This window comes from Polyergus mexicanus, unplaced genomic scaffold, assembly GCF_030449975.1.
Source record: "Polyergus mexicanus isolate NDT 795.1 unplaced genomic scaffold, iyPolMexi1.0 SCAF_16, whole genome shotgun sequence".
In the NCBI taxonomy this organism is placed as follows: Eukaryota; Metazoa; Arthropoda; class Insecta; order Hymenoptera; family Formicidae; genus Polyergus; species Polyergus mexicanus.
The window spans coordinates 1,068,613-1,081,112 of NW_027223336.1; the positions used below are offsets into that span (position 1 = coordinate 1,068,613).

Below are 12,500 nucleotides of genomic sequence, written 5' to 3' on the forward strand. Positions count from 1 at the left end.
CTAAAATATTATATTTAATAATTAATTATATATTTAATCGATTATATATTTAGTGAATTTTAAAACAAGAGCAGTTTTGTGTGTATTATATCATAAGAATATCATTTATTAAATCTAATCCATTTACATTGTATTCTATATTCTCATACTTCAACTTGCATAATACTCCTTCAAATACTTTGCTTTGGGTTTCAATATCGCTTTATCAATAAGACTGACCACCCAACCTGGTTGCAGACCATAAAATAATTGTCGCGGATCCTTACGCTCGCATAGCATCTCGTAATCGGGATCGTCCTCAATTTTCGGTAATTCGTAGCCGTACTTTTGCGCCAGCACCAATCGTTCCTGAGAGATTTTTTCAGGATCGGCTAAATATCCTCTCGTAGCAGCGCTGGAATAATATTGCAGGCAATCGTTCGGTGGTAAAAATCGACGCGGAATCGGTTCACCTAGACACATTTTATATATAAGGATTATATACAATACAAGATTATTTTTTTCGACGAAAGATATTTCTCTCTGAAATTACCTTTGCGGAAAAATGTTTCCGCGTCACGCATAGCATGAAGGGATTGCATATCATAATAAGCAGTTGTAATTACACCGCCATTTCTTTCGATAGCTGCGATTACAGGTTCACTGGCCCATTGTACCTCTATATTTATTTTAGCTTTAAAACAATGTGCACCCTTAAAACAAAGTTTTTATATCAATCTCAGAGATACGCATGCGATATTAAGATTAAAATTTAAAATAAAACATTTGGGATAAAATCTTAAAACATTACCTCGTCTGTCAAATGAACGCCTGCGTGTTTCCAATTTACATTAATAGAATATATTTGAGTATTTAACAGTGATACAAGATCGATGGGTTTAGTGATATCCACTCGATTCAAGTCGATAAACATCTGCAGTTGTTGTAAACTAAGCGGTGGATATTCTCGTCTCAAACTGAAATGCACAGAGTAGCATTGCTTTTCAGAAATTTCACATATATATATACATCTGTATGTAATTTCATAAAATGAATAGATTTGTAAAACTCACTGATGACCCTTATAGTAAGGTTCTGCGCCAAATCTCAGATAAAAAGGGGTATTGCCAGTCTCGTATCCCAAACGCATATAATTTTGTCTTTGCCCAGAACCTTTATTTCCAGCACCATGTTTATTACCACCATGTTGACCTCTGCCACGTTGCTGTACAAAAGTGACAAAAGGTGAAATGATAATAAAATACCATTGTGATAATGTTTGATTGAAAGTACATTTGAATACAAGTGTATAGAAAATTAATCCAATACAACATCGCAATCTAATTACACATACAAGCGTCTGTTTGTAAGAAATGGCATATAAATTGTCATATTTTCATATTTTTTAATTGTAATATCTTACGCCTGTCGTTTTTCTTGAACCAGGATTATCTCGAATATTTGATAATGTCACTCTAGGTAACGCTCTCAACATGGACAACGCTAATTCTTTTCCTTGCTTCCCAGCCATATCAAAACGTATAAATAATTCCTCGATTGACAAAATTAAGTTTCTTAACCTTAAATTACGTATCACGCGATGGCACCAACGATGTTTGTCCAAAACAAATAACCAATAGTATTCAGATCACGAACGTAGTATGTCATATACATGTATATGAATGACATGTGCACGCAAGCGCAAGAAAACATGTAGAAGGCATATTGTAAATGACATTTGAAAGATTAAATATACACACAGATATGGATAAACTAAGAAAAAAATAGAGCGTGGGAAATATAATTTAAGAAAACAGAAAGAGAACTTATCAGGAGATGGTGGGTGTTTTGAATGATTCCGATAGCGAGGACGAGCTACCGCCAGGATGGGAGGAGAGGACAACGTTGGACGGGAACGTTTACTATGTGAAGTAAATACGTTGTGTTTTTCAATAAGAATAGTACTTTTGCAAAAGAGATCAAAGGTCACTTTATACGTCAATGTAGATAAAGTGCCATGAATATGCAGAAATTCGTTCAAAAATTATAACATTATATTGCAGTCACTACACGAAAGGTACTCAATGGACGCATCCTAGAACCGGTCGTAAGAAGATTGTCGACGGAGGTGTGAATTTGATTTCGACAGTCCTTGTGATTCTAACTTCATGACGAATACACCATATGGTTTATGATCATTCTGAATGTGTATAATTCTGAACAATATTTATTTGATTTCATAGAACGACTTGTAGTGTGATAGTGGTTTTAAATTTTCGCATAATCATGCGAAGAAAAATATTTTGTGGAAAATTTTGCTTGTTATCCTAATATAGTTATATTATTATATTAAATACAATTTTGACAGTATTAAATTAAAAGTAGAATATATAATATTTATACTCACAATTTCCACAGAATCCAATTTAGGAATGCAAAAAATTACTAATAATATTAATGAATACAGAGATTCAGATTTAAAAAATTTATCAGAATTACCACCTGGATGGGAGAGATGTATATCAGATGATGGTAAAGTGTTGTTTGTTGACCATACAAATCGTACAACAACTTACACCGATCCACGACTAGCATTTGCTACTGAGTATAGAGAGATGTCTCAACCAATGCGACAAAGATTTGACGGAAGTAGCACTGCTCTAGCAGTGTTACATGGACGAGACTTACGTAACAAAATCGCTCTTGTTACAGGAGCCAATACAGGCATTGGTAAATAAAAGTTATAATAATATTTAGTACATAATAATTGTTCTTACAATTTTATTAATTAGAGAAAATTATCTGCATACAGGATATGAAACAGCCAGATCATTAGCTTTACATGGTTGCGATGTGATATTAGCCTGTAGGGATATAGAAAAGGCTAATGAAGCTATAAGACGTATTCAACAAGAAAAGGAGACTGCAAATTGTGTGGCTTTAGAAATGGACTTATCGTCACTGCGTAGCGTGCGAGAGGCTTTCGAGCAGTTCAAGCAGAAATTTAAGTAATTTCATTACATATATGTTACTGAAATATTATAGTTATCAATCATTTTACTTTACAATGAAATTTCACTGGTTAGATCTCTCCATATTCTCATATTAAACGCCGGTGTGTTCGGATTACCTTATCAATTGACAAAGGATGGTTATGAAACAACGTTTCAAGTTAATCACCTGTCGCAGTTTTATCTAACGCTCTTGTTGGAGCATATTATACAGCACTCCAACAATCCTAGGATCGTAATAGTATCCAGTGAATCTCACCGGTAATATCTCAATATTTTCTACTTCATATTTAAATATAAAATCGAAATTTATGTAACTAAATGATTCATGTAGTAACTTGTAATTTTATGATTTACAGATTTTCAATGATACGTACTCCAGAAGATGTTCACCAGTCAACTTTGTCTCCACCAGCATACAAATTCTGGCCGATGGGAGCGTACAATGATTCAAAGCTCTGTAATCTTCTATTTGCGCAGGAACTGGCACGAAAATGGCCCTCTGTAAGCGTATTTGCTTGCCATCCTGGTAACATGGTATCTACGTCTATATCGCGTCAGTGGTGGCTATACCGATTATTGTTCGCTTTAGTACGACCATTCACAAAATCAGTGGTATGGAATAAATTTTTTAATAAATTTATACAAAGAGCAATAAATATTATAAAACGCAAAGAGCGAGTTTTAAAAGAGCGCAAGAGAAAATGATTGTTTAAATTGTTCTTTCAAATATTTGCACTTCTTTTATAACACTTTATTGGTTCATTATATTCTGATTTTATTTCTTACAATCTATGAAAAAAAAAAGAAAAGATAGACAACACACATAATGCATTACAGCAACAAGCAGCGAGTACGGTAGTATTCTGTGCTACAGCCCCCGAGCTAGAGGGTGTGACAGGAGGCTATTTCAACAACTGTTATCGTTGCCAACCATCAAATCCGGCATTAAATCTTACATTAGCCGCGCGATTATGGACTCTCAGTCAGGATATGATAACAGATATTTTAAAAACAAATGGGGATAATGGAGATAAAGATGAATAAGAGAGAGATTTATCTTAATAATAGCATGTAGACAGTCATAATTTGCCAGCCATTATCAACAAGTGAAATGGGAAAAAATGTTTTTAATCATGTTATAATCATACAATATTATATACATATTATATACATTTGCAAGAAAAATTAATATTAATAATTAATAATGTGGTTATTAATTAAAACCAAAGATTTTCATATTAATATTAATAATAACAATATAAAAATGTGCGTAAATAAATGCAGAAAACCACTCTAATTTTAAACATGGGATCAAGTAATAAATTGTGTGAATTGTCCGTTCTCGATTTTCCCTTCAATTTCCTGCAATTTCCATTCATTATTTAATGATGCATTTACATACAAAAATATGTAATCAATATAATTACATTTTATTTTAATAATACAATTAATTAATTTTTTAATAGACACGAATGGCATATAAATTACGCATATGTCATTCTCGTCACGTGTCACATGATTCCGTCCTCCGTCGTAGAGTGGAATCTAACCTAAACTGTAAGTGATCATCAAAAATGTCAGAAAAAACATGGATTATCACGAAGTGTTATTCACATTGATATCTAGCAGTGATGATGGTAATGTTTTAAAGATAACAGTAAATTAAATAAATACTAATATATATTGCATTTTTTAATTAAACCTATATTTGCAGATCATGCTAGGAATTTTGATGATAAACTGGCGCGAATATTGGAGAAAGTAACGCCGCTTCTACCAGAAGATATAAGGCAATCGATCAGAGATGTTAACATTAGGTAAAATTTTATATTGCTGAAAGTATGGTATACTCGCAAGGCGAGATATATAGAAACATCATTTTAGATATGTTTTTATTTACAGAGATCAATATCTGCAAATAATAATTTATATACTACGCAACATTAAAGAAGAAAATGCAAAAATAGATACCGATACGCCCATTAGTGTGAAACAATATCGCTCTGTAAAAATTGCAGTAGAATTAATAGTATCGATTGGAATTATACCTTTTCTATTATCTGGTGTTGGTGTGGATATGGCTAAATTATGTCCCAAAGCTATAAAAATTTTTCAAGAAAAAGAGGAAATAGGCTGCCTAGAGGTAAGATCGTTTCACCAATTCTTCCCAAATAAGATATGTATTATGTAATTTGTGTGATAACTCACTCTATACAAATTTTATGTTTCAGAAATACGAACGATTATGTTTTTCAACACATTCACTCCTGGATCTTTTTGATGATCTCAACTTACAACCAGCTGTACTGTCTCAAATTGGTCCTCTAATGGCTGCTCTATTACAATTGTCTCATGCTCCACTGGTTAAACCATCAAACAAAGTTCAACAACCCTTGAATATTAATAAGCAGGAATTTCATATGACAATGGAAGAATATCAAAGGCTACAAAATCGCCAAAAAGAATTTCATACTAAATTTATTTCATTATTAAACAATTGCCCACAGTATATATGTTTCCGGGAATTAATGGTAATTCTTGGAATACAAAACGCTCCAAAGTGGCTGCGTAAAGAAACTCAGAATTATTTAATTAAACTACTTGTACAATCAAATGGAGTGTCATCGTTAATCGCCGCGATTTGCGAAGACGATCTGGATCTGGGTGCAGATTGGAGGAAACTAGAAACAGTTTCTAAATTGATAGCAGCATCGCATGGAAAGAATGCCGAAGAGTATTATAAAGCTGTATGTCCACAGGTATATCTATATACATATTTGTATGTATTTCGACGATATTATGTATATACATATTTTTAATGAAATACATATATATATATATATATATATATATATATATATATATATATATATTTTAAGAAATAAAGTACATAAAATACATTTTTTAGTAAAATATATAAAATATATATTTATATAAAGAAAAACATATATAATAGATTTGTCATGTTTTAATACCGATTGTTCTCACAGATTGTCCATTTCTTTTTTCTTTTTTTCTCTTCATAGATTTTAGATCTGCTCTCTTCGGGAAATATGAACCATAGTTCAATAATAGCAAATTGCTGTATCAAGGCCCTATATGATTACAATCCGGATGCTTGTCAGAAATATATCGTAGAAGTTATTTGTGCACCTTTACTAACAAAGGAACCATATGTTGTAAGATCCGAGAAGGAAATAGAACAATGTATAAATCGTTTAGCAAAATGTTTTTTGATGGAAGATGCCAAATTTAAACATGTATCTTGCATGGTTATTTTACAAATTGCTACTCCTTTATTCTGCCTATACAATACAATACACGAAAGTGCTTGCGTATTAAAAACAAATTTACGACGACTGTTATTGAAAATTCTTGAGGAAGAAACTACACGAGAAAAGCTTTATGCAGCTTTTCTGGGACACGACATATCGACAGAATTCGGAGATTACGTGACGGCACAGTTCGGATCAACCGGTGGTCTCCAGATTATTAATCTGAATAAAAATTTGAAACACGAAGAATTAGCAGATACCGTTTTCGAACTGGTATCCATCGCAAAGGATTTATCTCCCAGTTTATTCTGTTACATGTTAAAATTTCTATCGAATATAAATAAGTCCAGCTACAAAGTTGAACGACAAAAAATGCTGGAGACGGAAGATGATAAAATAGAACATATCACGATGCAATTTGCGGCTTACAAGCTTCTGTCGCAATTAGCCAGCACTACTACCGTTCAAGAAGCACAAGTAAAAAATCCCACACCACTGCTTTCGTTTATAAAGTCGTTGTTCGACACGTATACAAAGAGCTACCAAGGCAAAACAGAAGAAAACGAATGCGAAATGTTATACATCAGCTTAATGCTGATAAAATTTCTAGTTGAAAAAAAAACTCTGCTTGAAATCGATCTCTTAAAAGATTTCGCTACGTTTTTAGAGAACCATCGCAAGAATTCAAATTTGCCGATGCAACTTAGATCACTGATCGACGAAGTAATAGTCTGTATCGTGACATATGATCCAAATGAAAATTCCCGAGCCAGAATCGAAGAAAGGAAATATTATCGAGACATGTCGATAAATCCGATCACGTCGAATAAATTTGATGAAGCCATTAGGGATCTCGCGGACTCGTTACTTCCTGTTCGTGCGCATGGTCTCATTACGCTCATAAAACTAATCGAGAGTAAAGATCCTTGCACCGTCGCACGAAAAGGAATCGTTCTGCGTTTATTTCAAGTAATTTTTAAATTTCTCGTTACACCGTGTATTTGGCAATTTATTTTACTTGAACGTTTGATTGCAGGAAAATTTAAACCACGAGGACTCGTTCATATATCTAGCGTCTATTAACGGGCTGAGCGCATTGGCAACTATATTCCCGAGAGAAATCATAGAGATATTGATGCCTGAATACATCGATATGCTCAATCGTGCAGACGCTGAAATAACCGTCGAAACTAGGATAAAACTCGGAGAGATATTGGTCAAGACAACGAGAGCTTTGGGTACGCGTAAAAAAATCCCTTCTTTTATTATTCTCTTACATAGTTTTAAAAAATTATATAATTTTTTTTTTTCATCTAATAAAATATCAATTTATTTTCTCTTCCGCAAAATTATTAAATATCGCGATAAAGTTATAATATATCATTAATAAATTATCATTATTTAACAAAAATACATACATCCAGAAAACGATAAAATAGACTAACACTAACGACTTCTGTCATGAGTTTCGAACAAAAACCAGACGTACTAATGTCGAAATGTGACATTTCACAGGTGAAATGAGCGTAGTTCATAAGAACGCGCTAGTCAACGGCTTTTTGTGCGCTACGCGTGATGCGGATCCTTTGGTACGAGCCTCCAGTCTCTCTTGCTTGGGAGAACTCTGCAAGGTGTTGAACTTTCGATTAGGAAACATTCTTATCGAGGTACGTATATATGACATGTTTAGGAAACAGAGTACCGAACGAATCTTTCTTGATCTTAACATTTTTAGATTCTTTACTGTATCACGTGTATAATAAAATCGGACAAAACGCCCGAATGCCGTCGTGCCGCTGTGCTAGTCGCTACGCTTCTGTTTCGCGGCCTCGGCCGAAACACGTTGAACAGTCTTGGTAGCGATTTAGTCGACTTGTATCGCGGATTAAAGTACTTGCGCGATAATGACGACGATCCCGTGCTACGGCTTCACGCTCAATTGGCCCTGGAGGAGATCGATCATATTGTGCGGGACTTTCTATCTGCACCGCCTAAACTTGAAAAGAGAATATTTTTATCGGATCCGCCGTCCATTCCATGACGCAACTAAATATGCGATTTGTATATTTTGTATATACAATGCTCCAATGAAAATTATATTCAATTTCTCTTTTTCTTTCTAAGATAAATATTTTCTATAAAAAGTCTATTTATACAACATGCAATAAGACAAACAAATTAAGTCCTGATTAAAAAATATCGCACATTATATTGTACATACAATTGTTTCTTGCACTTGTTTCCGCTATGGAAACGAAATCGAAAGTTGTCTGATATGTTGGAGAAATAAAGTCGATGATTGGGAAGAAACAAAGAAAACGAAGTACGATGCATGATTCGTAATCACTTTTAGTCACCGCAAACTGGACGTTGCAGACAATTACTGAAATTCTACGATGGCGAATTCCGATCCACATTACAGAAATGTCGTATCTTCGGAGAAAAAACCGGCTAAGCGAATGTGATCTCGTTTAAGACAGGCGTACAGTCGCTGCGGTTGCGGAGTGGAGGCCGGCGAAGGTCGCGGCATTATCGCGCGTAAAATAAACTCCTTGCACGATGGCTCCGGAAAAGTTTTATGCCGGCTATCTCCCGCGGCGTTCGCAGTGTCGTTGTTGCTGTTGCTGACGGACGTCATCATGTGAGCGGCCTGAAATGGAAAATAAAAGTATTTTATATTAAAATATATAAATAATAATCATGACTTGTAAAAACTACCACCTTCTGAGCGTCGCAGAACATCGTGGTTATTCGTGCTCCGATGTCTCCCCTGGAATTGCCGGGCACGCTCACTTCTTTTCCTCGCATCAGCTGAATCAAGAAGGATGTAAATTCCTTAGAGTCTTTACCGCCTAACTTGTGCTGCAACGAATTCACTTGTGCGACTAGCGCTTCCACGCTCTCGATGTCACGCGTGATTTCCTGGGAAAAAAATAGCATGTTATTTAAATATTTATATAATATTCATCATAATTAATCTGAATAATCTACATTTATTAATAATCGTAATAACCCTAATTATAATTCAGAGAGATTCTGATCGTCATATGGCGTACATACCTCGTACAATTGTAGCTTCTGATGAATCGGTTTCGTCGCAAATTGTAGTTTATTGAGTATGCTCTGCGCTACGTCAGGCAGGCTCGGCAGAGCCTCCTGCTTTTGCGAGCTCAGGGTGTGGAGCGCGGCGTGCGTTAGAGACGGCAGCAGAAGCTGCGCGACCTGGCCTATTCGTTTCGAGCATAGATAATGCAGAGCCTTCTCCGCTTCTCGCGTATCATCGAATAATCGCTTTTGCCGATGCGCGGGAACTGGCTGCGCCGATGTCCATGTCGTCGACCATGGATTATCGGGGATCATCATACGCGGGGACAAATGGCCTGTATTTCAAGATATAAAGAACAATGAGTGCCATCAATAAAAATCTCAGGGCATTCCTTATATTTCTATATAATATTTCATTAAAAAAACTATATTTTTTTATATATTTGTAGCTTATAAGTATTCTCATAAATGATATACAATGAAAATGATGTGCAATTTTTTTGCATATCATTATGTCTTAGCACATCAAACTTTTTTTAGTAAAAAAATAATTTTTTTTGCGAATACCGCAGTCATAAATTTCTTAAATCAAAGAATCTTCGATTATTTGAATGAGATAGACGAGATAAATAAACGCGATTACGAATAATAGAGATTTTTCAAAAAGTGAAATGTACAATTCCAGAAATTTTATATGTATGCAAAAACGAAAACAATACTGACCCTTTCCCTGCCCCCATTCGTCGATGCCTTCATCGTCGATCCAGTCTCTCGGAGAATACCATCGAATAAAATCCTCCAATACTGCGCCAGGATTTGCCGCCTGTATTATATATAATAAAAATATATATATAAATTTTATATGTGTAAAAAAATACATCGCTAGAGATTTTAAAATCAATATTTAACCTTGAAGGATTCCATGTCAGATAGCAGAGACGCGCTCATCATTCGAGCCCGCATTTCGGAAGCGTATTTGTCGGTACCAAGTTGCATCATCACCTGCGCATCCTCCTCCAACTGGTCTTCTGTCTTCGGTACGGGATCTTGCGTGACTGGTAGATAAAGAGGGTCTCCAGTTTGAATCAACCTATACATCAATTTCCATCCCGTTAAGTCACAAAATCATGTATCTTCTTAAACTTACTTCGCCGGTAGAATAACGCAAATATTATATACGTGATTGTAAAAAATAAAGATGTTTAAATCTATTTATTTAAACACTTTAAGTGCTTTTTGCTAGCAATTAGAACTAATAAAAGAATCACATATTTCAAGATACTAATTTAATTTTCTTTCTTTCTCAGTTAATCAAATTGAAATATTTCAACTTTTCAAGTCAAGAAACGGAATTTCACTCTATAAATTTCATGCAAATCTCGGCCAATTTACGGTTGTCACTTGCTAAAATAAGCCAACCTAAGAGACGGGTGTTTAGCCAATCTTCCCGCGGGCTTGTTCCACAACAGGTGCTTCGCCTTCAATTGCATCCTCGTTGACGAAATCTCTTCGTCCGCCTGCTCTTCGCTCGAGCATTCGAAGAATTCCTCTTCCTCGGATTCTGCGGAAATCGAAGCAAAGAGCTTTCAAGTTTCTCCATTGACCGTTTTTCACACAAAAATATAATTACAAATATTACCTGTCTCTTCTACATCGTCAATCTCCGTGCTCAGAGATCTATGCGCGTTCTCCTCCCTCGCCTTCTTCTTTGCTATGCAGCAATTCATCATCTATACGCGCAAAAGATAAGAATGAAGCCAATGGCATTTTTTTTTTCTCAAAGAAGTTACATAAGCGTTACATAAAATATTTAGTAATTCGCGTACCTGCAACTTTTGATGCAACAAGCACGTACGAATAGAATCTGGAAAGCCGGGTCCGACTCTGAAACAAGAATACAAAGATTGTTACATATTGTGAAACGATTAAACTGACTTGAAAGTATCACTCTATGGAACTCTATCACTTTAAATGAATCTTTTATCATATCTGTACTTTCCCGAAAGATAAATTTTCTAAACGTCATCGAATGAAAACTCTGTAATTAGAAATTCAACTTCGAAAAAATTCGTATCTTATATGTAATGTAAATTTTATATTTATATATGATAAATATATGAGAGAGAGAATAGCGCATTTATAAATATGTAAAAACCTCAGATTAATGCTCGTATGACGAAAAATATTGGATGCTGAAGTTGAACGAACAGGTTCTTATGTGACACCGCTCATTAATTTAATAATCACTTGCCTCTCGTATATTATATGAACATACTTTTTTTTTTTTACATGTACGCGCATAGCGATAATCCGTAATTCGTATTCCTGCAATCGCAACGAATTACATTGCATCTTCTATCGTCAACAATTAATATCTAACTGTGCTAATTATACTTCATACTATTATATCAAATCGCGCGCGATGCAATTAGAATCATCGAAGTTACTCGAAATATTTCTATATTTTATAGCTAATTAAATGATGCCAATTAACATTAGAGCAGATGATTCTATTTTTATTTCTATTATATTAAATTATTTATTTTTTCAAAATTGATTATGTGATGTTTTATAGTTCCATAGGTTTTCGAATAACCGTCAATAGCCGAAAAAACACTTTTCGATACATTTGAAATTGGTTATTACCTGGTTTATTTCAAAACCTATGGAGCAAACTACAATCACTTTGACCTCATTTGAAAGATAATTTAATTCCGAACAAAAAGTTTTCTATAAACATAAGTCGAAAAATGCTTCCTTAAAAAGTTAGCGCCCAAAAACCTCTGAAGTCACGGTTATTTTTTACATTTTTACAAATATCAGAAAAAGTATGCGTCTTTTAACAAAAAGTACCGAAACAAAAGTTGTAGAGAATTAAATTATCTTTCAAATGAGATCAAAGTTCATGTAGTTCCTTCCACTGGTTTTGGAGTAACCGTCAAAAGACCAAAAAATACTTTTCGGTACATGTGAAATTGGCTATTAACTGCTTCATTTCAAAACCTATGGAGCAAACTACAACCATTTTGATCTCATTTGAAAGATAATTTAATACCGAACAAAATGACCTATATACATGGGTCCACAAATGCTTCCTGAAAAAGTTAGCGCCTAAAAACCTCTAAAATCACTGTTATTTTTTACATTTTTACAAATATCAGGCAAAGTATGCGTCTTTTAATCAAAA

General features: G+C 34.4%; 4 protein-coding genes across 9 annotated transcripts in view; 2 read left to right on the forward strand and 2 right to left on the reverse strand.

Annotated features, from left to right (window-relative positions):
• Positions 1 to 86: 86 nt before the first annotated feature.
• Mrpl15 (mitochondrial ribosomal protein L15) lies at positions 87 to 1,914 on the reverse strand. The gene is made up of 5 exons (XM_070309066.1): positions 1,403 to 1,914; positions 1,053 to 1,204; positions 791 to 956; positions 533 to 692; positions 87 to 452 (listed from the first exon to the last, which is right to left on the reverse strand). The coding sequence occupies exons 1-5, from the start codon at positions 1,508 to 1,510 to the stop codon at positions 151 to 153; spliced, it is 888 nt and encodes a 295-aa protein (XP_070165167.1). The 5' UTR covers positions 1,511 to 1,914; the 3' UTR covers positions 87 to 150.
• Wwox (WW domain-containing oxidoreductase) lies at positions 1,682 to 4,136 on the forward strand. Of its 3 annotated transcripts, none has more exons than XM_070309062.1 (7): positions 1,682 to 1,910; positions 2,043 to 2,107; positions 2,473 to 2,709; positions 2,792 to 2,987; positions 3,066 to 3,251; positions 3,350 to 3,605; positions 3,831 to 4,136. In XM_070309062.1, the coding sequence occupies exons 1-7, from the start codon at positions 1,816 to 1,818 to the stop codon at positions 4,035 to 4,037; spliced, it is 1,242 nt and encodes a 413-aa protein (XP_070165163.1). In that variant the 5' UTR covers positions 1,682 to 1,815; the 3' UTR covers positions 4,038 to 4,136. The 3 variants fall into 3 exon arrangements, with proteins under 3 accessions (XP_070165163.1, XP_070165164.1, XP_070165166.1); XM_070309063.1 differs by having other exon boundaries at positions 1,890 to 1,964; positions 2,043 to 2,166; XM_070309065.1 differs by lacking the exon at positions 1,682 to 1,910 and adding an exon at positions 1,946 to 1,964.
• A 241-nt stretch (positions 4,137 to 4,377) lies between these two features.
• Positions 4,378 to 8,918, forward strand: Tango6 (transport and golgi organization 6). Its single transcript, XM_070309056.1, has 8 exons — positions 4,378 to 4,630; positions 4,708 to 4,810; positions 4,896 to 5,136; positions 5,225 to 5,752; positions 6,020 to 7,237; positions 7,305 to 7,506; positions 7,784 to 7,935; positions 8,004 to 8,918. The coding sequence occupies exons 1-8, from the start codon at positions 4,582 to 4,584 to the stop codon at positions 8,307 to 8,309; spliced, it is 2,799 nt and encodes a 932-aa protein (XP_070165157.1). The 5' UTR covers positions 4,378 to 4,581; the 3' UTR covers positions 8,310 to 8,918.
• The window catches only part of Rab3gap1 (RAB3 GTPase activating protein subunit 1), a 32,013-nt gene continuing 26,443 nt past the window's right edge, over positions 6,931 to 12,500 (reverse strand). For 2 of the 4 annotated variants that reach the window (XM_070309060.1, XM_070309057.1), the window contains exons 7-15: positions 11,140 to 11,197; positions 10,953 to 11,043; positions 10,733 to 10,874; positions 10,223 to 10,403; positions 10,037 to 10,136; positions 9,329 to 9,648; positions 8,990 to 9,190; positions 8,490 to 8,918; positions 6,931 to 8,259 (exon numbers count right to left, since the gene is read on the reverse strand). In XM_070309060.1, the coding sequence (XP_070165161.1) occupies positions 8,685 to 8,918; positions 8,990 to 9,190; positions 9,329 to 9,648; positions 10,037 to 10,136; positions 10,223 to 10,403; positions 10,733 to 10,874; positions 10,953 to 11,043; positions 11,140 to 11,197 (1,327 nt within the window). In that variant the 3' untranslated portion in view covers positions 6,931 to 8,259; positions 8,490 to 8,684. The remainder of the gene's footprint in view (positions 8,260 to 8,489; positions 8,919 to 8,989; positions 9,191 to 9,328; positions 9,649 to 10,036; positions 10,137 to 10,222; positions 10,404 to 10,732; positions 10,875 to 10,952; positions 11,044 to 11,139; positions 11,198 to 12,500) is intronic. The other 2 variants (XM_070309059.1, XM_070309058.1) reach the window with 2 other exon arrangements.

Coding starts and splice junctions, on each gene's coding strand:
- Mrpl15 (XM_070309066.1), bottom strand. CDS start 1,510: ATGGCTGGGAAGCAAGGAAAAGAATTAGCGTTGTCCATGTTGAGAGCG. Junction 957..1,052: donor CCTTACTATAAGGGTCATCA/GTGAGTTTTACA, acceptor TGTGCATTTCAG/TTTGAGACGAGAATATCCAC. Junction 453..532: donor GGAAACATTTTTCCGCAAAG/GTAATTTCAGAG, acceptor AAATGTGTCTAG/GTGAACCGATTCCGCGTCGA.
- Wwox (XM_070309062.1), top strand. CDS start 1,816: ATGGTGGGTGTTTTGAATGATTCCGATAGCGAGGACGAGCTACCGCCA. Junction 3,252..3,349: donor GTATCCAGTGAATCTCACCG/GTAATATCTCAA, acceptor TATGATTTACAG/ATTTTCAATGATACGTACTC. Junction 3,606..3,830: donor GACCATTCACAAAATCAGTG/GTATGGAATAAA, acceptor AATGCATTACAG/CAACAAGCAGCGAGTACGGT.
- Tango6 (XM_070309056.1), top strand. CDS start 4,582: ATGGATTATCACGAAGTGTTATTCACATTGATATCTAGCAGTGATGAT. Junction 4,811..4,895: donor ATCAGAGATGTTAACATTAG/GTAAAATTTTAT, acceptor TTTTATTTACAG/AGATCAATATCTGCAAATAA. Junction 7,507..7,783: donor CAAGACAACGAGAGCTTTGG/GTACGCGTAAAA, acceptor GACATTTCACAG/GTGAAATGAGCGTAGTTCAT.